General features: G+C 45.0%; 1 protein-coding gene and 1 pseudogene across 1 annotated transcript; one reads left to right on the top strand and one right to left on the bottom strand.

The window, feature by feature from the left end:
• Positions 1-2,585: 2,585 nt before the first annotated feature.
• On the top strand, positions 2,586-8,439 carry LOC121055507 (annotated as a pseudogene).
• A 2,828-nt stretch (positions 8,440-11,267) lies between these two features.
• On the bottom strand, positions 11,268-15,552 carry LOC102700181 (flotillin-like protein 1). Its single transcript, XM_006661806.3, has 2 exons — positions 14,357-15,552; positions 11,268-12,119 (listed from the first exon to the last, which is right to left on the bottom strand). The coding sequence occupies exons 1-2, from the start codon at positions 15,290-15,292 to the stop codon at positions 11,601-11,603; spliced, it is 1,455 nt and encodes a 484-aa protein (XP_006661869.1). The 5' UTR covers positions 15,293-15,552; the 3' UTR covers positions 11,268-11,600.
• Between the last annotated feature and the right edge of the window lie 10,658 nt (positions 15,553-26,210).

Raw genomic sequence — 26,210 nt, 5'->3', positions numbered from 1 at the left:
TAAAGTTTGAGATTTGCTCCGATCCAATAAAAAGTACCTTGAGGTACCAGTATCTCGAGGTACCAAATTGTTTTTCACTATTAGATCTAGCTAAGTAGTATGCGCACTGTTAGATCTAACGATCAGAAACGATTTGGTATCGCGATATAGTACCTCGAGATATTTTTGATGGACTGAAACAAACCTCACTTCATAGGTTTATATCTCCATTCCAAATAGAACCAATGCATGCTCTGTGCATGTGTCTTTTGTTGAAGTGTTCAGTAATCCATAAAAGTGTTTTCACATATCTTATTTTGTAAATGGAGTTAAAATATTTAGGGTACAGTACATAGAGTTTTATGATCTAATATGACAAGAATAAAGGTGCCACCATGTTTAGTTAGTATAAGAATATATGAAAGGCTAACCGTTAAAATAACAAAAACACATGCAGATACGTAAAAATAGAATAGCAATTTTGCCTATTTGCATCTTAAAGCATTTCATTCTATTTTGGACCAGCTACAACCTGATTTTTTCTAGTCGTGCAATATTGAGCTTTTGATAAAAGATTGGGTGTCACCGAATTCAGTAATCCTATGTAGGATATATAAAACAATGGTTTTAAACATAACACGGAAAGCGTGAGTATATATATATATGTGTGTGTGTGTGTGTGTGTGTGTGTGTGTGAGATTCTAAAAATGATACCTAAAACCTACAAGTCCAAACGGAGTTTGATTTTTTTGTTGAAGGTTTTTTTCATCTAATGGATGCTTTCATTCGTAAACTTTCATAAGGCCACGTTGAAGCAATTAACCATGATTTATTGATTTATCCTCATTTAGCATTAATTGGAGTATGCTATGTTCATATCCGTAGTATCAGTGGTCTCTAGTCGTGTAATAATTTACTATGTTTTGGGATGGAAGAAGTAGATGGTTTATTTGTTCCTAGTATTAGGTGGTCTCTGATCATGTAATAAGTTACTATGTTTTAGGTCTGATCATGTAATAAGTTACTATGTTTTAGGACGGAGGAAGTAGTTTGCTAAGAGCACCCCCAACACATCATCTAAATTTGGTCATCCATATCTTTATTTGGATCATCATCTAAAACAGTTTTATCTTTCATATTTCTTTGTACTTCATCAGATCATCTATGCGAGGCATCCTCTATGTCTCTTTGGAGAATGGAGAAATCATCCAAATATAAAGATTCTCTCCTAATATGGATGACATCTAAAAATATATGATAGAATGATCGTTCTGTTGGAGTTTAATTTGTAGTCCCCATCCTCTATTTTCAAGATGGAAGATGAGATAGATGAGTTGTTGGGATGCTCTAAGTTACTATGTCCATTTATGATTTAGGGACCACAAAAATGCCGTTACCATGTTCATTTATGATTTAGGGACCACAAAAGTGCCAAAACAGTATAGTCAACTTTATTTGTTCGCCTCCAAACTTTTTTTCGTTGCTTACGATGATAGACAAGTATTTTGATTAGATCTACTACTACTAATATGCATGCGCATGCACAAGCATCTGCCTCCGAGGTTGAAATAAAGGTTGCCCTTTGCTGGGCCAGTGAGTAAGGAACTCCTGAACTTTTTTCCATGTATATATGCAGGGTCGATTAAGGAAAAGAATAGAATATGTTGTAGTCTCAAGGCAGGAGACACGATATATACATGTGTGTATCTAATTGGTAAAAACACTGGGTTCACCCAGTGATCAAATATTTTAAAATTTTAATCCCACAATCAACAATCAATCTCGGTCAGTACCGTTGGATGATAATTTAAAGACGTGCACCCAAGTTAAAAAGAACATACACGCTCTCCCCATACATTGCACACATGTTTAAAAAAACAAAAAAATCAAATGTTTGATCAATAGCAAAAGTAAAAAACATTCAGTGAGCCTTAATAAAATCAGATAGGTAGTCAGTTGTTCCTCTTTGTGCTAATAAATTAGAAATAAAAATAAGCCTTAATTTTAAAAAATAAACTCGTTTGTACTCCCTCTCCTTCAACGAGTAAGATACAAGGGATTTTGGGCTGTTTTAAGGAAATTAAGGATAAAGTAAAAGACTATATAGGATAGTCTTATTTTGGTGAAAGTGAGTGTATGGTCGATATCGGGTTAAGATAAAAATAAATTTAAGTAAGAGGTGATTGATAGCTTATTAGTACTCCAAATTCTTATGTTTATGAGAGCAAATAAAAAGAGAAAATCTCTTACATTTCTGTACAGGGGGGGTGCTACTTAACTGTGGCCTTCGTTAATTCCTTTTGCTGTGCTTGGGGCAGGGATATAGTGAACCATCCATCACGTACGGGTGGTGACGAGTCTAACCATTTTGCCTAGAAAATTTAAGGGTCAAGTTTAAAACTGACTAAAAATAAAATTATATAGAGTTTTGAGCTAATTTTTAAGAATTAAATAGAATTGTGAAAAAAATCCACGGCCTAACCCGTTCCCACGCCTACGCACTGCCGGCTGGCCTGGAGAGAAAAAGAAGGCTGGCATGCGCTGCCTGGCAGGATGTGCGTTGAGTGAATTGTTAAACTAAGCAAAGAATTGGTGAAAGACGGCGATTCTGTCTACCTTGTTGATGAATATATGTCGCTGGCAGGCAGGCCGGTACCAGTATATATAGGTATGCATATATGTCTGCATCATGCAAATTAAATGCGATAACAATTGGCTATATACATATATATATTGGCACTAGTTTGTAGTAGCCATTAATTATATATGAGCTCGTTGTCATGGACGATCCACAGTGCCATCCCGGCCGGTTTGGAGGCTTTCAACCACACTTGGTGCAACACTACAGGAGGCGGTGGTAGAAATGGCACTGACGACCAGACGTCGGGGAAGATGGCCGGCGCCGGCGGGGACGCGAAGCTGCTGTTCGTGGTGGTGGTGATGGCGGTCATGGGCTCCACGCTCTACATCAACGGCTTCATGCAGCTCTTCTTCCCGTGGCGGCCCAAGATCGGCAGCTTCCACCTGTTCCTCCGCCGGTTCAGCCCCACCGCCGTCGTGCGCTTCGTGCTCAACTTCGCCTTCTTCCAGTTCGTCCCGCTCGTCTCCGCGACCTTCTCCTTCTCCCAGAGCGCGGGCGGTGGCGAGCAGAAGTCCGACTCGGAGCTCCTCCTGATGCTCCTGTGGCTCCTCCTCGTCGACCTCATCCTCAAGAAGGTGCAGGGGCTGCTGCTGCCGACCGACGGCTCCTCCTTCTCGAGGGGCACCGGCCGCTTCACGCTCATGGACTACGCCTACGACCTGAGCCACCTGGTGTGGGTCGGCTACCTCATCTACACCAACCTGCCGCAGCTGGCGTCGCTGATCGTCATCTTCGTTGCGCTCTGGTCGCTGTGCTTGGCGAAGCTGTTGCTTGATGGCCCAGCTCCACACGAACACACACAGAAGAAGCACAAACGCACTGGAGTAGAGAATTTAGTGCTGCACGCCAGCACCACACAAGAACTCACAACTCCTTTTCTTATTCTCTGCTTAAACACAAGCTAATACACTGCTTAAATAGCATACACGCACAGCACGTTGGCCGCACATCCGGCCACTCACTCCATCACTTAACCACCCACTAATCACTGCACGTCTCTATGCAGCAACAAACTTGCCCGCTTCTAATCCCCACGATCACACTAATTAGCTGCACATGCACCACTGCCTAACAACTAATTCCTGCATGCAAAGCTCACAGCCACTCGCACATGTTCGCATGCAGAACACCACTAAGCTAGTTGATCCTCTCTTCACGTCACCACGCATTTTGCTTGACTTGGCCGCTCCTCCAAGGCAAACACACACCTGCTGCATGCAGTCACTTGTATACAACTCATGGTTTCACCGATCATACTAACTCACAATGCACTCACTCACTTGCTCCCTACCACATGCACTAGATAACACAACGACTCAGCAACTCAACTCAATAATGAAATGAAAACAACAAGATAAATCCTAACATTGCTGAGCGTGGTGAACCGGAGGCTGGCGAGCGTCTCCTGGCACACGGCGAGGAACCCTCTCCTCATTGCAGGTTACATGCAGAAACTCATGGAGAAGCAGCAGACCAGCGCGAGCTCCGACGCCGACGCCGACGCCGCCACCCTCTCCACGTGCAAATTTCGTGGTCATGGGCGAGCACAGGCTTGTCGCCCACTACGAGGAGGGGAGAGACAACAGAAACAATCTCAAGGACAAGCTCGAGCCGGCCACCATATCCATCCATGGATATGGCTACGGCGTGGGAAGGCGCATCGACCACCGCGCCGGCGCCGGCGCCGGCGTCGCCGTGCCATACTACTGCGACCAGAGCGAGCAGAAGCACTTGCACCTTTCCTCACCGACCCCGACGAGTACGAGCGTCCCGGCGACGAGGACCCCAGGGAGAAGGGGCGGTTGGTCACCGTCCAGCACGTCCTGAGCATGCACAAGGGACACCCGGCGCTCTTCTACGGCAGGAGGCGGCAGCTCCTCGAGGACCTGTGCCTGTCTTTCTCCCTTTTCAAGATGCTCCGGCGCCGCTTCGAGCACTACCCCATGGTGGAGGTCGGCTCCGACATGGCTCGCGCCATGATGCTCGACGGCCTCCTCAATCTCGAGACGCAGCCGCCCGAGGGCAAGTTCCAGAAGCTCTGCAACAAGCTCATGGTGACGTGCGGGCTCTGTCGCTCCGGCGACGACGGCGAAGCCCAGACGACGCTGGTCCACAGGCGCCCTTTCCAAGTGCTTCAGCTGGAGCTCGAGCTGCTGGCGAACTACTACCAGCAGGCGGCTGCACCTGTGGTGATGTCCCAACCCATCCTCTTCATCGTCAACTTCGTCTCGTCCTTCGTCTTCCTGGCGCTGCTGATCGGCGCGGTGCTCTACGTCATTTTCATCGTCAAACCAAGAGAGTCCATTCTATTGTACTGCCGAATGATGCACGCAGCCGGAGCCAATGGCAGAGTAAACTACGTGTCCTCCTCCCTCTCCATAACCGTGCTGCTCGTGCTCACGGTGGTCGCCATTGAAACCCACGAGTTCTGGACCGTGCACGTCTTCTCCAACTGGAACATCGTGCGCATGGTGTGCATCTACTACCGTGCTAACCATCGCCGGTGCTGGCTGCGGAGCCTCTACTTCTTGGTCATCTCGATACGGTTTTTCACCTTCTCCTTGTCCAAATCGGAGATGACAATCTACCAGGTGTCCATTTTTGACACGTGCGGCCCAGTTGACCGTGGAAAATATTGAATAGAGAGAAACTATGATCTGTTGTGATCTGTTCTGTATATTACACCGATCCTCATGGGTTTACTTATAGGATATATAGAAGATAGAAACTTGGAGTACAATATAAATATTCTATCGTATCTCTCTAGGATTTTATCTTTTATCTCTAGAATTTCTATTGGACTCCGTTATCTCTAACCGTATGTATCTATATCTCTAACATTCCCCCTCAGTCCCCTCAGTCGTAACGGGAGCGAAGCGAACGATTGCAATTGGATTTGAAATCTTGTGTTTCATCGTCTTTTCTTCTTTGTTTATCCATCATCGATTGCATCTCTGATGGATAGTTCTCTACTTTGGTGACTGCGTCTCCTTCTGTGTCGTCTCGGTCCTCCACCTTGGTGACTGCATCCCCCCTTGTCTCTCTCCTCTATTCCCTCCCGCAGTCATAGCGGGAGTGTCATGGATGAGAGCGATGACACGGACGCTTTTGACTAGAGTTGTCTAGGATAATTTGTTGTAATTTTTGTCGAGGTAGCCGATCATGTGATAGCTGTGATCGTTGTAGGCATGGTAGTTGATGTAGCCGCATATAGCCGAAGGCAAAAAAAATTTGAAGACAAAATTTGAAGACAGAGTTGCGATCATAGATGAGGCACCTTGCAGATGTCAGAGGATACCATTGGAAGCGTCTTTGCATATGTCAGAGGATGCCCTTGGGTCATCTTGCATATGTCAGAGAACACCGTTGACGTCGGGTCACCAATTTTTGGTTGTACTCCGTACGTCGTGTAGGAGGTTACCACCGTAGTGATGCCAGGTTGATGCAGTCTTTGCCCATCATAGATGACGCGGTCGATGCCGTCGTCGATGTAGCGTCTTGCAGAGATTCCTGTCAGATGACGTGAGATAAATATCCATCGTTGTGGACGTAGCGGTGTCGTGTTGTTCCCATGTTGATGTAGACCATCGGCGATGTTACTTCAATGTATATTGAGGGTGGATGTGAAGACTCGGTAAAGACGTCAGTTGCTTGATGTAGTGCTTGTTTGTTGATTGATCGATGTCGTCGCTCCTCTGCTTCTGTCGCTAGAATTTGGATATTTTGTAGCGAGAAGAATCTAATCTAATTTAATTTATAGATGATATATGGTGGTTAAAAAATTGATCTAATACTAATTATTGGGAAAAATCTAATCTAGAAATAACATAGGGAGCTATGTAGCTAATTGACAAAAAAATAGATGCATGCACTGTGGTTGATGATCGATGGTGCTGTCGCTTGATTTCGCATGGATAGACGCCGTCTTGCATCGAGCACCTGGCTCGAACTCCTCGGGCGGAGGCTTTTTGTGCTAGAAATCGAAGCATAGCTTCTGTCTTTGCTGTTGAACCGCAGGTGCCGGCAAGCATAGGCTTTGCCATTGAACGCCGGGCCCGAACATCTTGCCGCCAGCGTTGCTCATCGGTCATTCACAGATTGACGATGGGCTGGCGTCGTCGTCTTCGTGATGATTGGCCAGCCATTGAATCGATTGGATGGGCTTGTAGGCGGCGTTGACTCAAATTCGACGACCAGTGTTAGGATCTAGGTTTTGATACCATGTGGAAAATATTAAATAGGGAGAGAAACTATGATCTGTTATGATTTGTTCTAATTTGTTGTATATTACACCGACCCTCATGGGTTTATTTATAGGGTACATAGAAGATAGAGACTTAAAGTACAGTATAAATATTCCATCCTATCTCTCTACAATTTTATCTTTATCTCTAGAATGGACTCTTATTTTTAACCATATGTATATATATCTCTAACATTGACAAGTACTCTGCAAGGACCATCCGTTTGAGACCGCCGGCGAGCGCCCTGGCACGCGTCATAAACGCCTTGCGTTCAGCAAGCACCGTCAGCCGCCGCACCGGAATCATCAGCCTGCCGGAGATGGACGGCGTCGACTTCCGCAAGATGACCACCACCGAGATCATCCTGGCGTGCCACCTGGCCACGGAGCTGCTCGACATGGGACACGAAGACCGCCCTCCCGCCGCCGCCGGCGACGATGAAGACGACCACCACCCTCCCGCCGGTGCCGGCGATAACCAGCAGCAGAAGAAGAGGAAAGAAGACCGCGAGATCGCGTCGGTGCTGTCCAGGTACTGCTTGTTCCTGGTGGTGCAGATTCCGGAGCTGCTCCCCGACGACGAGACATGGGTGTCCGAAAGGTACGAGGCCACGAGGGACTGCCTCGACTTCGTGTCCAGGTGGTCCGACGACCCCTTCTTCCCGACGAGCCGCCGGTGGAAGAAGAAGAATAATATAGCCAAGATCGTCAAGTCAGGCCAGTGGGAGGACCTGCCCGATTTCGATGACCCGACGGCACGGCGCGGCGCCATGCTGTTCCACCGGCTCAGGGCCGCCGGCGCCGGGAAGAACGAGGCTTCGTCCGACGAGCCGTGGGCTCAGCTGGCGCGCTTCTGGGTGCACCTGCTCATCTACCTGGCGCCGTCCAACGACGTGCAGGGCCCTGCCAAGGCGTTGACCAGCTGGGGCAGCACCGACCTCATCACCTGCCTCTGGGCCTTGTGCACGCACGCCGGCCTCACGCGCCAGCCTCCCGATCAGCCAGCCGAGCTCGCCGTCGTCTACGGAGACGACGATGACCAATTGACCACCACCCACTCAACCACAGCAATGACAACAATGTCTAGTAATCAGCGTAACCTTCTTCTGCTTTTCTGCATGCTACATTGTGCACCGGTATTGACTCTGAGAAATAAGGTCCGAGCAATACGGCCAAGTGTGCCAAGGGTATTGGATTACTGCGTGCTGTGCATGCGTTTGATTGGGCCATGCTGCCAATGTGACGGCTGTGCTGAGCCCAGTGTTCGCGGTATTTTTTTTAGAGATTTGCTCTCGTCCAATAAAAATTATTTTGAGGTATCAGTATCTCAGCTACTAATTATTTTTTTACCACTAGATCTAACTGAGCAAGATAGGTATTATGATCCAACGATCAGAAATAATTTGGTATCATGAGGTACCGATATCTCGAGACATTTTTTATTAGACTAAACCAATCTCTTTTTTTATTATATCCAGTATGGTCTCTGTATATGTGAATGTGTCCGTGCAGTGTTATATTTGTGTGGTTTTGTGTTGACTTCCCTGACAAGATTTACATAAATCTGAGTGCTTGAATGTAAATATTTACATAATGGAAATAAAGCCCGGTGCATTTTTTTTTACGAAACTGAGGGATTTATTGCATATTTACAGGAGGCTTATGGACCAATTTGGTTTGAAAGGTTATTCCTGTAAGTCTCGAGGGAAAGGAGGTCAGATGTTAAAAAAAAAATCCATTTTTACACTCACTTTGAGTTTAATACATGTCGCTCAGTCACAAGACCGGGTATAAAGACTCTGACTATTAAAAAATGATCTTAGTTTTGGTAGTGGTCCCATACTACGTGGCACTTTCATATGGTTTTTATGTGATGTGGTGTCTATAAGATGCTTACATGGTATTCTAGTAAAAAAATAAAAAAGAGAGAGACACTTTGAGAAAAAAAAATATAAAAATCTATGGGCCCACATGCCATCCTCTTTCCCCGCCCATGTTGTCTCCTCCTTCCCATCCTAGCACTACAAGTGGGGCAATGTCTAAATAGACTGTGGCTCTAAGCTACGGTGGTGGGCGCCATCAAGCTAAAGGTGAAGGTGAAGGAGGAGATGGGGATGACCTCCACCACTACGGTTCCTTAGCAGCACCATCTTCCCTCTGCCGCCTCCAAAGATGGTGGATAAGATTGGAAAATGTATTGGTGGAAGCCCCATTGGGAGCCAAAAATAGGATTGGCGACGGTAGAGTTGCAACGCAAGGAAGACATGCGGTAACAAGCATGCAGGTAGGAGATGAGCCCCTACGGTCATCATCTTCTGCAGATCGCTAGAGTTAGTTGGCCAACCGCTTGGTGGGCAATGGAGTGAACATAGGCGTCACTCGGTGCAGACTTGCATGCTGTGGACGGCTAGAGATGGGAGCCCCTCCTTCCCTTAATGCCATGGGCACCGAGAGCTTGCTGCCCACCCATGCCATTTGTTTGGTTTCACCACCTCATCCCCGCCCCTCTCCCTCGTCTCCCTTACGTTTCTCTCTTTCTTCGTTGACACGAGGGGGTCATCAGGGCATTGAGCGAGGCTTCCGTCGCATCCTGTAATCGAGGCATGAGTTGTAACACCCCTTCCCATTAACCTTTTACTATGTTTATCAAGAGTAGAACGTCTTTTACCTATAATCATGTACCAGTCCTAGGAACCCCATTGGTATAGATATCCCATAGATGATTAACAACTTACTAACTGACAGCATATTTAAGATAGCTTATATAGGTTGCAGCGTCGGACAACCCCAGACTTACAGCAGACTTACACCAAAAGGCAACAGTAGAAACGACAAACTAGACTTAAACCCACAAGCAAAGGCTCGGGGTCCAGACCAAAATCTTAAAAGGCTTCAAAGTCTGCTAGCTCCTGCAGGTACTCTTCCAATTCTTGATCATCATCTTCCACGGCGAGGGTGAGTACGAGGCATACACAGCAAGTCACGAGGAAATTAAGTGATGTGCAAGAAGTTAAAGGAAGGTCCTAGATTTCTTTTCTTAAGTAGTGCCTTGCACAAATATGTTTTACTCATTCTACATCCTTTATTCATCATTCTTCAAATCCGACATATACAAATCATCTCCTTCAGATCAGACGGCTAGGACGGGCTCGACCTCTCCCTTTGCCGACTTTTCATATATTAGAGACTTTTTAAATTAGAAATTACCTTAGCAATTATAAAGTTTTCATATGTTAGAAATTATTTTCCAATTATAAACAAGTCATAGACTGTCTATATATTAGAGACTTTATATAAATAAAAATATATAAATTTTTTGATCTTAAAGTTTCTAAAATTATGCATTTTATAACTTTAGAACCAAAGTTCAATCACAACATTGACGCAGCATGCACAGTAGCACAAGCCGACACGGGACGACATTAACATTGACAATGATACAAGACAATAAAGTTCATGCTCAACACTACACCGTAATTGCGCTAAACATAAGATGGATCAATGCTCTAAACCACTATTGCTGGATGCCCAAATAACCTAATCATTAACAATAACATCAGAGATAAATCTCTAATAGATATAAATGAGTATTTGGGATTCTAAAAATATTTTATTGGCACCAACTTTTTCTGTGAAATAAGTAAATTTCTTGATCTGTCTTTTAATCATTGAAAGATATGTGCACTCCTCATAATAACGAATGAAAAACACAACAAATGGAAGCATGATTAGTAATTTTCCTTTATAAAAAATGTCATATATTTTTTAAAACAGAAAAGAACTTGTGCCATAAAAATTTGTTAGGTATTATATGATCACTTACTATTTGGTTTAAATATCTTTTATGTAATATAAAAAGAACAACAAAATTAGACTTTGAATTATATGTTATTTTATAATTGCAAAGTTGTTTTGTCCACTTGATATATACAACGGTAAAAAAAAATATTCAGTTATTATAAGAGGACAGAAAGTCGTATTTGGATGAAGAACGTATTTGTACAAAGTAGCTTTATAAAGTTTAAATTTTATGTTAATATTAGATAATGTAGATAAACTGTTTAATTAAAATTATACTTGCAATATGCAAACTTTACCTTTTAGTGATTATGAAATTAGTGTATCAATTTATTGTTGCAATGTTTTCGAAATTAGTGTATAAACTTGGACTTGCGAGTTCATGAGTTATCAACCAAACTTGAAAACTTGTAACTGCAATGTGTACCAAACTATAATTAATTATGTAAAGCTATAATGATTACTGTTAACTAGTGTTTTGCTGTTATTTTGTATGAGTTTGTTTAAATAGTAATTAGATTAACAAATGCTGGATAAACAGATAAATTTGAATATTTGGTTTATATGATTTTATGGAAGAATTTATGATATCTTTTTTTGCATTATTATATTCAGCCGTACCGTTAACACATGCATAAGGATAGCAGAGGTGGGTGTGGATGCCGAGGTCATGGGTACGAAAATAAAAAATGGGTCATTACTAGACACACGTCACACACCCATCAAAATCTCAAACTGAAGAGCATGTAAAAATTTACAAACTTGATTTACACACTGATCAATGAAATACAAGCATATCGATCAAACGCACACTGGAGATGAGGACATATGGCGCACAGAATACGTACATATGCAGACAACAATAGGTCGCACGCAGAATCTTCACGTCAATTATAAGTTTATAACAGTAGTTGCAGCAGATTCAGATAGGCGTGAAGGTCACCTGGTCGACGAGGAGCCGCCGGCGGTCAGAGTGCCCATCCACGCCGGAGGCAGCATGCCGGTCTGCTCGTTCACCGTCGTCAGCAACGGCGGCAGCATCTTGTACACCCCGGCCACCTCCTTCATCGCGCCACCGGCACCGTCGCCGCCCTCGCCGCCGCCGCCGTTGCCCCACACGCTGATCTTGGGCTCCAGCCCCCTGATGGCGTCGGCGTTGATGCGCGCCATCTCCTGGTACGCGCCGGAGCTGACCATGAGGTAGTCGCGGAGAGCGGCGTAGCTGCCGCCGAGCGCGGCGAGCATGGCGGAGAGGTAGGCGCTCTGGGCGTCGCCCATGGCCACCAGCCCCTCGGCCTCCTTCCGCTTGGCGTAGAGCTCCGCCTCGGCCTCGCGCTGCCGTGTGAAGAAGGCCGCCTCGGCCGACGCCCGCCGCGCCTCCGCCTGCTTCTCCTGCTCGTACAGCAGCGCCTCCGCCGCCTTCTGCCGGTTGTACAGCTCCCAGTTCGCTTGTTGCACCTACATTGTACACACATTCGCCCATCAGATTCAAGTTCATGTCATGCATGTACCATTAATCTTGTGTCGTGTGATTTGTGCAACGTGACATGGCTGGTGGCTGCCGTAAGTGACAATCCACACGCCACCTAATCAAGATCTCTCTCTATATATATTATATAGTTTTTTTCCCATCCTTAAAGAGGTACAATTAGATACTAGAAGGTAGCAAATTTTATATAGAAAACAGCGGTATCTCTCGGTACCTACTCAAGGGTGATAAAATTTCATATATATATATATATATATATATATATATATATATATATATATATATATATATATATATATATATATATATATATACTTTCTCTCCGCTACTTAAAAAATGCTTTTTTCATACTAGGGGTTAAAATATCCCAAGCTAGGCTTTCTGAAATTGAAATACTCCTTATTTTAATAGTAGAGCCATGTTGTAAGACTTATCTTTAGCTAGACTCATCCATTGATATATATATATATATTAGTTTTGCTACCCGGGGAGTTGTGTGCATCAAAGATCTGGGCCGTCGGCTCAGCGTCAAGATTCATGCGGATGAAGAGCTGAAAAATCAAATTCTGGAGGCGCCCCATCCAGTCTGCATGTTTCTCTTTTCTTTCCCTTTCTTTCTCTCTTCCTTCCCCTTCTTTATCTTTCTTCATTCCCCAGCTGCAACGTCCTCCCACTTGCAACGCAGCCCTAGAGTCGCAAGCCCTAGATCTAGAGCCCTACCAGAAAACCATCGTCGCCACCGCCACCAGCAAAGTCCACTGCAGCTAGCCCCAGCGTCTCTAGCTCTCTTATCAGCAAGCCAGCCCCAGCTCTGGCAAGTGTCTAAAGGCTACAATGAAGCCCAGCTGCTGCCACCACCTGTCCTAGTGACACTTGCCTTTGGACACTTGTCGGAGAAGCTGGGCTTCACTGTAGCCTTGAGACACTTGCCTGAGTTGGGGCTAGCTTGTGGATGGGAGAGCTGGAGGCGCTAAGGCTGGCTGCAGCGGACTTTGCTGGTGGCGGCGGCAGCTTTCTGGTAGGGTTCACGGACTTTGCTGGTGGTGGCGGCAGCTTTTTGGTAGGGTTCGCGGACTTTGCTGGTGGCGGCGGCAACTTTCTGGTAGAGTTCTAGATCTAGGGCTGCCTTGCAAATGGGAGGACGTTGTAGCTAGGAAGGAAGGGAAAGAAGGAGAAGAAGGAGAGAGAAAGAAAGGAAAAGAAAAGAGAAATTTGTGGACTGGATGGGGCGCCTCCAGAATTCGATTTTTCAGCTCTCCATCTGCACGAATCTCTCCTATCTCCACCTCTACATGAGGGTAAATGCAGTGACGAGAGCAAACACCAACACATATCAGACGGTGATTATTTGGCTTTCTAGGGAACAGAGTATTTTTGCAAAACGAAAAATAATCTGAAAATAAAACTTTTATATATGCTTCTTCGCAACCTAATAGTCAAGACTGAAAAATAAATAGTTTTAAAATACCAAAATTAACTCCAAATTTAAAATTAAAAAAAAATCAAATTTTGGTTTATAAGCATTAGTGAAAAGATGAGGGTCTTGGAGGATGTCGTGTAAGTGTGCTGACAGCATGATGCTTATTGCTGTTCGAGTAGACGGGGGCACTTTGCTTAATTTGTTGCGATTGTGAAATTTGCTTGTGTCCCCCTCCCCCCCCCCCCCATCTGTTACAATTTTGTTCGAATTTGTAGCTGTGAAATTGTGTTATGAATTTGTGAATGGTAGCCTATAGTTGGGTCTGATTTTTTTTTTTTTTGGCCACAAAATGTTTCCGTAGACGTGTCCCTTACGGACTGCCGGTGAAAATCCGATTTTCACATTTTGTTGCCTAGAATCCTATATGAAAATCGATTTTTTTTAATAGGAGGCAGGAGCGCTGCCAATTAATTAATAGATAGGGGAAAGCAGAAAATCGATTTTCATGTGCAGTTGTAGTGGTAAAAGTTGATAATTTTGTATAGTTGTTTTGTTAGATGCGATTATCCGATCCATCAGTAAAGGTCATTTTACCCCGTGTAAAAAATGTTTTTAAGTAGCATTTAAGACAAATTTATATACATGTCGTACAATTTAAACTACTTTAAAATATTTTTACAGTCAAAGTTTTAATTTCTTTCTGCAAAATATAGTTTTGAAATATGGGTTTTACCTTATTCAAAAAAGTCAATTGATTTTATCAGAGAGAAATATATTGAATCTCACCTTCATCTCGTAGTCAACAACTGCCTTGCTGAGGTGCTCGGCCTTGAGCTTCTCCGTCTGCCTCGCGGCGTTGGTCCGCTCCACCTCCACCTGCAGCTGAGCGTCACGAATGGCGACAGCCTTGGCGGCCTCCACTTCGGCCACCATCGCCTGCCGCTGCCACCCGGCCTTCTTCATGGCCAGGTCGGCGTTCGCCTCCGCCACCTCCGCCTCCCTCTCGTTCTCGAACACCTTCACCTCCGCCTTCACCCTCGCCTCCTCCTTGGCCCCCTCGCCCTGCCGCTTCACCGTGTAGACCTTCGTCTCGGCGTCCACCTTGGCGGCGTTCTGGCGCGTCATGCCGTCCCTCTCCTTGGCCCCGACCTCGCCCTTCATCCGCGCCTCCGCCACGTCCACCTTCGCCTGGTTCACCGCCTCCTGCTGCGTCTTCTGCCCGAGGTAGGAGAAGTACTCGTGGCCGGCGACGTCGACGAGCTGCTTGACGTTGGCGTTGTAGATGACGAGGCCGAACTGGTTGAGCTCCAGCTGGACGTTCTCGAAGACGGCCTGCTTGAACGACTTGGTGCCCTGGAAGATCTCCTCCATGGTCATGGAGGCGGCGAGCACGCGGGTCTCCCCCTCGATGACGCCCTTGACGAGCTCGTTCACGTGGTGGGAGAGCTTGTCGTGCGGCGAGATGAGCTTGGCGTAGCGGAGGAGGCAGTCGTCGTCGTCGGCGCGGGGGCCGATGGTGAAGACGGCGGGGAGGATGAAGGGGAGCTTCTCGGCGCTCATGGCCTGCACCTCGAAGGTGTAGTTCACCGGGGAGATGTCGAAGCGGGTGCACCGCTGCCCCGGCGCCACCCACGCCTTCTTCGCCAGCTTCACGTCGTCGATGCCGTACCCGGTGATCGCCAGGTACTCCGACGCGCTCGCTATCCGGTACGCGAACCCCATTGTCGTGCGTCCTCGTCGACGATTGCCTGCTCGGCCGGCCACTCTGATCCTCTTCAATTTACTAAATTACCTACAACAAACTTGCTCAAGCTAGTGATCGTGTTTGCGCGCAAACTTGAAGTGCCCGGCCGTACGTGTTGATTGGGTTAATTGAATTAATGGGTCTATCGAGCACGACAGAATGCGTATCTAGCTAGCTACACAAGCACAAACGTTTTATACACATATTTTCAACTAGTATAATAAGTGATGTAAATGAGATCTAAAAATTATCATGTTATATTTATGCTTATGTGCAGAAGAGAGTAAAGGAGAGAGAAGAAAATCAGGCTATAAATTGTATTGCTCTAAGATACTAAGTGTTAAGTGTGTATGAAAGGTGAACCATACATCGATGACATAATTTGTGTTGTTAAATATATATAAACACATAACAATTTATTTTATTTAAGAAAAAATCATGACATTAAACATATAAACTACGATACTCAGATCATATGATATATACATGTACGGCAGTAAAATATGAACAGATCATATATAATAGACATGTCGACAAACACATACGGAGTGTTTTGATTTTATTATTGAGGAACCGCATATATTTGTGTGTAACTATTATACAAATTAGTTTTATGTTATCTTTTAGTGATATAGAAAGAATTTAGAGTTAATAGTTAGCTCTTGTGTTGACCTTGCTGTGATAGTTGTACCGGTACGGCTGACTGCTGCAATGCATGAGTGGGTGAGCCCACGACGGGTTCGCTGATTGGTTGTTTTCTTTGGATATATCTCTCACGCACGTTAATTAGCGTGTTTCTCATTCAACGGGAACTAGGCCGTAATTACCACCAAATTCCACGCTAGCTGGCCGGTTTCATCTTGATTAGTTATTCTATGCACACACAACCCGTAATTAATATATATTTCTTCGGGTTTATCCAAGAACAACATGGGCGGAGTCTCGCCGGCCATCTCGATCGGTACCGTGTCTTTTCCAATCAGCTGCTCTCCCTTTGGATTGAACCCCTTTTCCATCGATTTGTATACGTACTAGAGTATTCTCAAAATTAATATCCCAATTAACTTCCCAGTTAAGGCGTGGACCGCGGCGTACCACCGTTTCTCCCTCACGAATTAATTGAAGAGATCAGCAACGTTCTGTGCCAAATGCAAAGCGGATAAGGCTAAGTTAGGTCGTGCTTAGTTTGTGAAAAGAAAAGTTTTGTGTGTCACATCGGACGTTTGATCGGATCGAAAAAGATTTTCGGACATGAATGAAACAATGAATTTCACAACTCGACTGAAAACCGCGAGATGAATCTTTTGAGTCTAATTAATCCATCATTAGCAGGTGTGTGTTACTATAGCATTTAGAACTAATTATGAACTAATTAGGCTTAAAAGATTCATATTATAATTTTCTCCCCTAACTGTAATTAGCTTTTTTTATCCATGTTTAATATTTTATTTAGATATTTAAAGATTCGATGTGATGTTTTTGCCCTAACTGTAATTAGCTTTTTTTCATCCATGTTTAATATTTTATTTAGATATTTAAAGATTCGATGTGATGTTTTTGAAAACTAAACGGGCTTACACGGACGGCTCCGGCGACGAAACTAAAGCTTTAGATTCCAGGAAATTACGAGGCAAGTTCTACGCATTCGCGGTCCGTGTCTCTTCTTGTTGTTTGTTTGATGCATGGTCGTTAGTGTTTGGCTTTGGTAATAACCCAGTCGCGTATCGGCTTTAGTACGTAGGGGGTGGGAACTGGGAATGAGGGTGGATTTTAGGTTCTCGGCTATCACGGCGCGTATAAAAATATTCATTACTTGACTCTCTTTTGTTGGTACCTAAGCAAACATGATGACACTATAGGCAGGGGGAGAAAAGAGAAGGGCGGTGCTTTGCATAACATAGCAAAATAACGACTTAGAGTTAACTCTTAGTATTTATTAAAGAAAATTTCTTTACGCAAGATGGATAAAAAGAAAGAAGTATTCATTCATTTCTTTCTTCACTCTCGTTGCCTTTAGTCTTTCCTATAGCTCCTCTCTTTCCTCTCTTATCGATGCTGGCCAATGGCCTCGTGAGAGGTGGCTCCAACGGCGCAGGCCTTGGGAGGGGTGGATTCACCACCTATAGCCTCAGAAGAAGGAGGAGTGGATCCACCACGGACAAACACAAGGATGGTGATGATAATGGTGCCAACCTGAGTGGTGGATCCACCATCGCTAGCCTTAGAAGGGGTAGATCCACTGGGCATATAACAATGATGATGATCGTGATGGTCTTGGGAGCGACGAGGACGACGTACACATGCCTTAGGAGGGGTGGATCTACTACTCGGGAGCATGATAGCAGCGATGACAACCACGGTGGCCTTGGAAACGGTGAGGATGATAAAAGTGGACTCGAGAGCAGTGGATTCGACGACGATGGACTCAAAAGCAGCAGATTCGACAACAATGGCCTCATGAGGGCAAATTCGCCATTGACGACAAAGAAGCAACAACAACGATAATGGTATTAGCCTCACGACGTGTGAATCGGGTAGCGAGGAGGTTAGGGACAGTGGATCCTGCGGTGGAGGTCATGGATGACATGGGTAAGGTCAGAGGCAGCCATTTATGGGGATGGTGGTAGTTGCGAAAATTTTTGTTGGGGAGTAGAGCTTGGGTTTTTGGACTATTGCTTTTTGAGTTTTTTTTTGACCAGTCGGGCAGTATAAGAGCAAGTATAATAGCAGGCTTTAAATCGGCTAAATGCTGAGGTGGATGAGAGATGAAAAAGAGAGGACAAACAGACTGTAAACTTATAGTCAGCTCTGGCATAAGAACCAAGAAACTCTGGGAGAGAGACAAGTAAATCATATATTAATTATAAATAGCTAACTACTGTATGTGTGTGCTGAAAGAAGGCTATAAGAACTCTTATAGCCGACTTGCTGACTATATTATTAGTCTTTTTCTAGCGTGCCCACCTGCAAAAATCTGTTTTTGCGTGCAGTTTGCCGTGTCTGCCTAAGAAAATGTCTATTTTCACGTACCCTTGGTTGTAGTCGGTTGCTACACCTGCCTGCGACAATTTATTTTGGTTGTCCGTGAAAATTTTTTATTATGGTGCTGTGTTTCTCTCCATTCATATTTATACTAATTAAATAATTTAAGGTAGTTCTTCACGTGTATCAATTTAAAAAATCTGACCGTTGATCATATTATCACGATAGTATATCTTACGAGAAGTTTGTTTAGATGTGCAATAGGAATTATTATTAAATATTTAGTTTTAGCTTTTTATAAATTTGATAATTTCAAAATTCCAAGTTAATACTTTGAAGATGTCCCTTTCTTGGACTCTCAAAATTTAGTATTTTATTAATTTAATGTCAAAAATAGAAATTAGCAGGTTGTAACTGATTGAGACTGTTGTTTTTCTCTAAGGTATAATTCGAAAAAATCAACTTGTTAAGCATATCATTAGAATTTTAATACTTATAAAATTAATAATTATATCACGTACAGTATACAGATCGGCTATAGACACCCCGGATAATTCGACTAGACTTTTGAGTCCTCGACACATGCAAGAACTAGCGTCATTGAACTGATTGGTGTATTGCCTAATTACGCTCATTTTGACCAGCGTTGCCCTTTAACATGGTCAACCAAAACTGTGTGAGTAATCTATGGTATACGCGTGTTTATATAATTTTGTACCATAGAGAATTGTAGGAGTCAAACAAGAGCTTGCCTTAACATTTCCCTCAATTTTGACTTGTTGGAGGCAATATGTGAAGGAAATTGCTAAATCAAATTCCACCAAGAAAATAAGAGCTAAAATCTTGTGAATTTCTGACCTTAGAATCAACTTCGCGCTCTGGCTCCGATGAGTTGTTATGGAGTTAAGGTCTATGTTTTAGAAATGGGGAAGAGGAGAGGAAAAGAGAGAGGAATTCCTTAGGATTAGAAGGATGATTTTGGGAGGCTTTGACTGTGCGGTCAACGATGGAACAGGTGGGCATCAAGGCGATGGTGCTGTGATTTAAACCATGGGGTCAGCAGTCGATGGTGGGCTGATGTTTGTAACAGTGCGGATGAGCCTCGGAGACAGGAACGACGGAGGACGGGGACACTCGTTGCCACCGATGGAGGAAGCTCAGGAGAAAATGGTCATTTGGCCAAGTTCAAAAAGTGGTTTCTTCAAAATGTCATTCTGAAAATACGTTTCGATAAAATACCATCCCAGAACGAAGGCTTACAACCATTTTGCCATTTTTCTTGTTTTATTCAATTTCTCTTTTTTTTCCTCATCCACCTGATGGGCTGACCAAATTGCCCCTTGGTCATTCTGTTGAAACAGCTGGTCCGACCAAGCCAGTTGGAGAGGAGAAAAAGAAGGGGTTCGCGGCTAGGTCTTCGTCGTCAGCTGTCACACCCGGAGTTTTGTCCCAAGCATAAATTCATAAAAGAAATTCGTAAATAATAATTGGCTTAATTAACTCAGGAAAAATCCCTCTAAAAGAACTTAATTTAATTAAATCGAGGTTCGCAAATCGATTAACTGGATTTAAACTCAGATTGAAGAAGTATAAAATTTGGCCAAATAAATTAATTTAAAATTCAGCAAAAGTGGAGCTTTTCTTTTCCCCTCCTTTTTCTTTCGTTTTCCCTTCCTCACCAAACTGGGCTGAAGTCCAATTTTCCTCCTCACTCCTTTTCATTTTTCCCTTTTCTTTTTCCCCTCTTCCTTCCCGGGCCGGCCCAGCCGAGTCGGCCTTCTTCTCCGCGCGCGTGCCCCCTCCCCCCCCGTATGGGCCGCCAACCGCCTCAGCCTAGCTCGCCTGCTCGCCCGCGCGCCGCGCCCGCCCGCGGAGTCCATCCTCCCTCCTTCCTCGCGCCACTGACAAGTGGGGCCCACCTGTCAGCGATCGCACCCCGCTGCGCCGGTCGCGCCCGAGTCCGCCTCCACCCCGAGTCGCCACGCCGCCGCGTCGTGGTCGAGCCCGCCGCCGCCTTTTCCGCACCGTGGCCGGTACGGCCTCTAACCACCGCCTCCGCCTTAGCCGGCGCTCCTTCCCCATAAAACCCCCGCCGTCTCGCGCCGCCGCTCATCTTTTTCTCCTTCGCCACCTAGCCGCCGCACCCCGTCATCTCGTCGCGGACGTGCGATCTCGCCCTCCATCGCCCATCGTCGCCGTCCAGTCGCGTCGTCGTCTCCGCCTCGACGTCGCCAACCCTCCGCCGACCTTCATCGCCGCCGGTGGGCACCTCAGCGCCCTTCACCGCCCCTCCGTCCCCTTCGCCGCCACGTTCGACCCCTTCGCCACCGCATCCAATCTCGCCGTCGGACGCCGCTCGTCGCCGTCCATCCACGTCACCCCTGCCGCCTCGACGTCGTCGACCCTCCGCCGTTTTCGCCTTCGCCGGTGAGCAACCCCACTACACTCTCCCTCCTCGTCCTTCCTCTTCGGTCCCCGTCACCGGCCCGCGCGCCGTTGCCGTGCTCGTGCGCCGCAGGTCGCCGCCTCCGCGCCAGCCGGGTGCCGTCTCCACCACCACGCGGTCGCCGTGCCGTCGCCGCCTCCCGCTTTCGCGCGTCGTCGCTCGCCGCGGTACGCCGTGGCCGTCGCCGCCAGCCGTGCGCCGTCGTCGGTCGCCGATCGTCGCAGCGTCGTTGCGCCGTCGCCGTGCGCCGCCGCTGTCGTCGCCTGCCGGTCGTCGCCGTCGGCCGAGCGTCCTCCTCCTTAGCTCTGGGCTGCTGACGAGCGGGTCCCACTCGTCAATCGGCGCCACCCCGTCCTCTCTCTCCCTGACCGACGGGCCCCACCCGTCGGCCTCACCCTCTCTCCCTTGCCCCGTGGCCCACCTGGCAGCCGCTAGCCGGCCGACCCCCCCCCCTTCTCTCCTCTCTCCTCCCCTCGGGCCCTTGTGTCAGCCTCTCCTCCCCTCTCTCCCTCACCGACAGGTGGCTCCCACCCGTCAGCGCCTCCTCTCTCCTCGCTGACGTCAGCAGCCCCATTAATTGCGCAATAATTGATTTAGGACTTTTCTATTTAGTTAAAAAAAACCTAGAAAACTTCTAAAATTCATAAGTAATTCATCTAGTCTCCGTTTAGGTCCATTCAAATTTCATTAAATTCATATAATTGTCAAGAATCCATTAAAAATACTTTCTTTTACTATTTCGGTAGAGTTTGTGCCTGTTTTATTTATTTTTGTGCTTTGTTGCTTAGATTCAGACCCCACCGAAGAGCCGGTTTACTTCAAGATCGTCGCCGAAGTACCCCAGGGGCCAGAGCAAGGGAATTGGCACTCACCTTTGATCATATTGAACCCATTATTGCAAATTCCCCGCTTTATTTCTTCAAATATGCATTGTTTTAATTAAAGCATTTACTGTATTTATTTCTTGGGTAATCCTTATTATTATGCCGTTGTTTATCCAACTTTATTCATGCTAGACCAGGGGTAACTTGACTAGAGTTAGGCCTAGGTTAATGCTTAGCCGTGCTTAGAACAAGTAGCTCATGGATCATTTAATAATCATGTTTAGCAAAATAGCCGTAATAATGATTCATTACCCGGTTCGGGTTAATGGCAACTAAAATATTGCTAATGGTGGGCTGTGAGTGCATGGTTTTGAGAGTCGCACCCATGGCAATTAAGGACCGGTTCACGGGAAACCCTGGAAGTAATTTAGTGCTAACCACATGCCGAAATGGGTAAGGTGGGATTTGAAGCATGGCTTCGAACTATTTGACGTACCAAGGCAAGGGTAGGCGTGATGGGGTATGGACGGGCAATCGTGGTGTAACGAAAGCCTCTGCTGCTTCCGGATCTACCAAGGCACAAGAGGGGACTGCCCGACTTGGTGTAAAGGAGGGAGTGAAACCTGAATTGCGGTGCGATTAAATAGGGAGGGTTATGTGACGGGTCCTATCACGGTCTCCTTTTCGGTATGCCATGGTGGTATGTCGGCGCACGTTCAAGTGTAGTGGAGTCGTGTCTTGTGGGTACAGTAGTACACCTCTAATCAGAGTATAACCTATTCGAATAGCTGTGCCCACGGTTACGGGCAAACTCCCAGCTTCACTGTGATTAGTGAACCTTTAATAACTTGGGTAAACTGGTTTTCACTTGAGACTACTGCAACGTGGTGTAACGTTGAGTAGTGGTTAGGCCTGTCGCAACGTGGTGTAACGTTGGACAGTGTTGTGGTATTTTACCACTGTTATTTACTTATCCTTTAATGTATTTAATTACCTTTATTTGGTTTATTCTCTATTATTTATTTAAGTGTTGTTTTATTGCAACAAACCCTAAGCATGTCCTTGATGATCCTTATGCATCATTTATTACCCTATTTTCCGTGTTACTTGTTGAGTACGGTGGTTTGTACTCAGCCTTGCTCAATTCCCTCTCTAGAGCTAAAAGTTGAGTCCGATGGAGGTGACTCTCAGGAGTGAGCTGGTCTACCGTTGAAGCTTTGCCTGTGGACTGGAGCCGTACCCGCTAGAGCTAGTCTACCTTTCTTTCCGCTGCATTTTCGTTAGAATAAGTGTTATTTTCAGTTATTTCTAAGAACGATGGTTATGTAATCAACATTGTCTTTTTGTGTACCCTGGCTGGTCCTGGACAGGGATTTTAATACACAATTAAGTTCAGAAATTCGTGTGAGGAATTTCTGGGCGTGACATCAGCAGCGTCAGCGGTGCCATCGCCATCGCCTTCATCCTACGCGTGCTCCACTCGCCATTGTCTGCAACCCCTAGCCGCCACCATGCCGAGCCGTCCTTCATAGCCATGTTGCCCTCACTTGCCGCTACTGTCTTACATAGCATCGCCAATATCCCAATTCCTAAACCCTAACCCTAGGATTCTTACCTCTCCATGTGGCAGATGACGATGGTAGCAAGAAGGGAAATGTCGCGTGCGACGCGGGCGACGACCATGGAGTTGCTTCGGTGGCAGGGATGCGACAGCGACGGTGGCGCTGAGGAGAGCTGGGGAAGACGAAGTCGAAGGAGGAAGACGATGCCGACTGAAGATGATGTAGCCGGACTTGCTTAGACCGACGAAGGGGCAATTTGGTCAGTCCATCCGGTGGATGAGGCAAAAAAATTGAGAAATTGAATAAAACGAGAAAAATGGCAAAATGGTTGTAAGCCTTCGCTCAGGGATGGCATTTTAATGAAAAGTGTTTTTGAAATGGTATTATGGCGAAACTGCTTTTTGAATGTGGCCAAATGTCCATTTTCTCGAAGGTTGGACTGGCAGGCGGTCTTCTAGCGCCGATGAGGCCAACGGCACTGCCATTAGGTGGTGGAAGGAAAGGAGACAGGAACTCCCTCCCTCATGTCCTACGTATGCCACACACGCTCTCCCTCCTCCCAGCAAGCCTCATGCTCGTCCCCTCCTCATCCTCTCTCTTCCTCCTCAAGCTAGCGGTAGCGCTAGGAAGTCTTCCCCATCAGAAGGAATATAATCACATGACATGAACACCAAGGCATTGACTTTGACTTCTATATGACTATTAATCAGATCTTCATATGGAAGGGGGACTATGAATGGTGCGTCATACCCGCCACTGCAAAACCGGATAGGGACATGATTTCCCCCTATTTGATTCTTCGTAGAAAACCATCCATGTCCCCTATAGAAGAATCCCTTGAGGAGAAATAGGAAACGGGGCAATTGTCATCTCTAGGCTCCGATGGTTCCCTCGTTACCCCTTCTGACACCTATGTTGCCAACACTAGGCAATCATCAGCTCCCAACCCCATGGCTTTGGCGTTGTCATTGGCACCTCACCATCCACATGTTTCGCCGCTCATACTGCCGACCGCCGCCTCCTCTGGCCATCTCTCTAAACCTAGGTAATTTTTCCTCCCTGACCCATCAAACCTACACCATAACTACTCAGCCGTTCGCCGGGGTTATCAGAGTTGTTGGAGAAAGGGTAGGCAGAGCATGAATCACAACATAAATCCTAAGTTCAGACATATGCATGAAATCTCTCCAAAATTCAGACAAATGTAATCAAACAATTCCTTTTTTTCCTTGGAAATAGAGAAATTTTAAATTTTAGGGGTTGTTTAGATGGGGCTAAACTTTTTAGCCCCATGTCACAACGGATGTTTGACACTAATTTGAAGTATTAAACATGGACTAATAAAAAAACTAATTTCATAAATGAGAACTAATCCGTGAGACTTTTTTTAGCTTAATTAATCCCTAATTAGCAAATATTTACTATAGCATCACATAGGTTAATCATGGATTAATTAGGCTTATTAGATTCGTCTCGCGAATTAGTTCAATATTATGGATGAGTTTTACTAATAGACTATATTTACTATTTATAATAAGTGCCCAAACATCTTTAGTCCCTAGAAAAAACACCCCCTTAAGCCCCATGTTGATCGAAGATGGTATTATTATTATTATTATTATTTGCAAAGGTTCATGTAACCATAACGGGGGAGAAGCCTCGGAAATTCATCAAGAATGCTGAATGCGACAAAGAAAGCTGGCTGGGCCACATGATGCAGAGAGCTCCATAAATGGTTGAAAAGGAGCGTGCATTTGTCTTCTGGCCCATATTTTGTCTCTTCAATACACCGTATGTGGCTTGTCTTACAGCCACTCATATATATTTTCCCTCTCAAAAATAAAAAATAAAATGCTCTCGTTTTAATCATTTTTCTTTTGAGATAGTGGATACGGCATTAGCTAGGCAACCTCTGTGGACGTTATTTTCAGCCACTTTCGACCCCGGCAATAAGATGCGATGATATAACTCTGCCGTCATGTGATTGTCGGATAGGCATTTTTTTTAAAAAAATAGAGGAAAATAACGGAAGCCATTCATTTTTATACTTACCTCATAACGCATGGTATGTTTTATTCTTAGAGAGCAACAAGAGGTGATTTGGAAGCTGCGGCGGGCAAAGGCCTTTTTACATGAAACTAATACGCGAGCTTCGATTAAATTATTTTAGAATCCTCCAAAACGCAGAGGAACGGAAGATAGGAAGGCCGCGTTCGGCTGCTCGGATTATTTATCTAGATTCTATCGTTTTTACGCGTGTGTTTCCCGATCTGCTAAATATTGTGTTTTTTAAAACTTTTTATAGAAAAGTTATTTTAAAATATCATATTAATCTATTTTTTATATTTATAATTAATAATTAATTAATCATGTACTAATCTACTGGTCTGTTTTTCGCTCTGGATAAATTACCAAAAACAAACCCAAACGAACGCAGCTGAAGTCTGATAGGGTTTTGGAAGCTTGGAGCACATTTCTACAGTCCAAAAGGCCTCCGCAGGGAATGTTTCCTTAGGATTTCGATCCCTTGAAATATTAAGGCCTCTTTGATTTAAAGAGAAAGTTTAAATATTTTGGAGGATTCCGTTCCTACAGATTTTTCTTTCAAAATGATTCCTTAAAATAAAGAAATGAACGCAACTAAATGGTATGAAATCACTAGGAAGGCCTAATTCAATAAAGTTCTTATTGAGTCTTTATCTCTCTTTAAATTCATATTAACTTTTTTTTTACAGTCACATGATTGTTTTTTTCTTAAGCTTTTGTAATTCTATGTTTTACACTTGCGTTACTATCAAAATTCTATGTTTTTCTTATCTTTTTCTCAATCTACATCTTAAAGAAACTTTAAAAAATTATTTTTTTTAAAAAAGCCCTTACCCTCTTCATTGTCCATAAGCTATAAACAACAAGGTGGTTAAAACATCCCTAAATGATCCTAGAAAATTAAAGCTTTTACAAAATTTTAATTTCTCTTAAATACCTCTACAACTTAAAAGCGGAGTTGTACGTCATCCTCCCCATCCCACGTCACACGAAAACCATAGGTTAAAAAAACTAAAAAAATCAAATAGTTTCTTCA

The sequence above is a fragment of the Oryza brachyantha genome, chromosome 10 (genome assembly GCF_000231095.2).
Source record: "Oryza brachyantha chromosome 10, ObraRS2, whole genome shotgun sequence".
NCBI classification, from domain to species: domain Eukaryota; kingdom Viridiplantae; phylum Streptophyta; class Magnoliopsida; order Poales; family Poaceae; genus Oryza; species Oryza brachyantha.
The sequence above is the reverse complement of the archived record's forward strand: the minus strand, read 5'-3'. Positions and strand labels throughout refer to the sequence as shown.

Excerpts from the sequence above, each read along its gene's own strand:
- LOC102700181 (XM_006661806.3), bottom strand. The coding sequence starts at position 15,292 with ATGGGGTTCGCGTACCGGATAGCGAGCGCGTCGGAGTACCTGGCGATC. Across the intron at positions 12,120-14,356 it reads TTGTTGACTACGAGATGAAG|GTGCAACAAGCGAACTGGGA; the intron begins GTGAGATTCAAT and ends TGTACAATGTAG.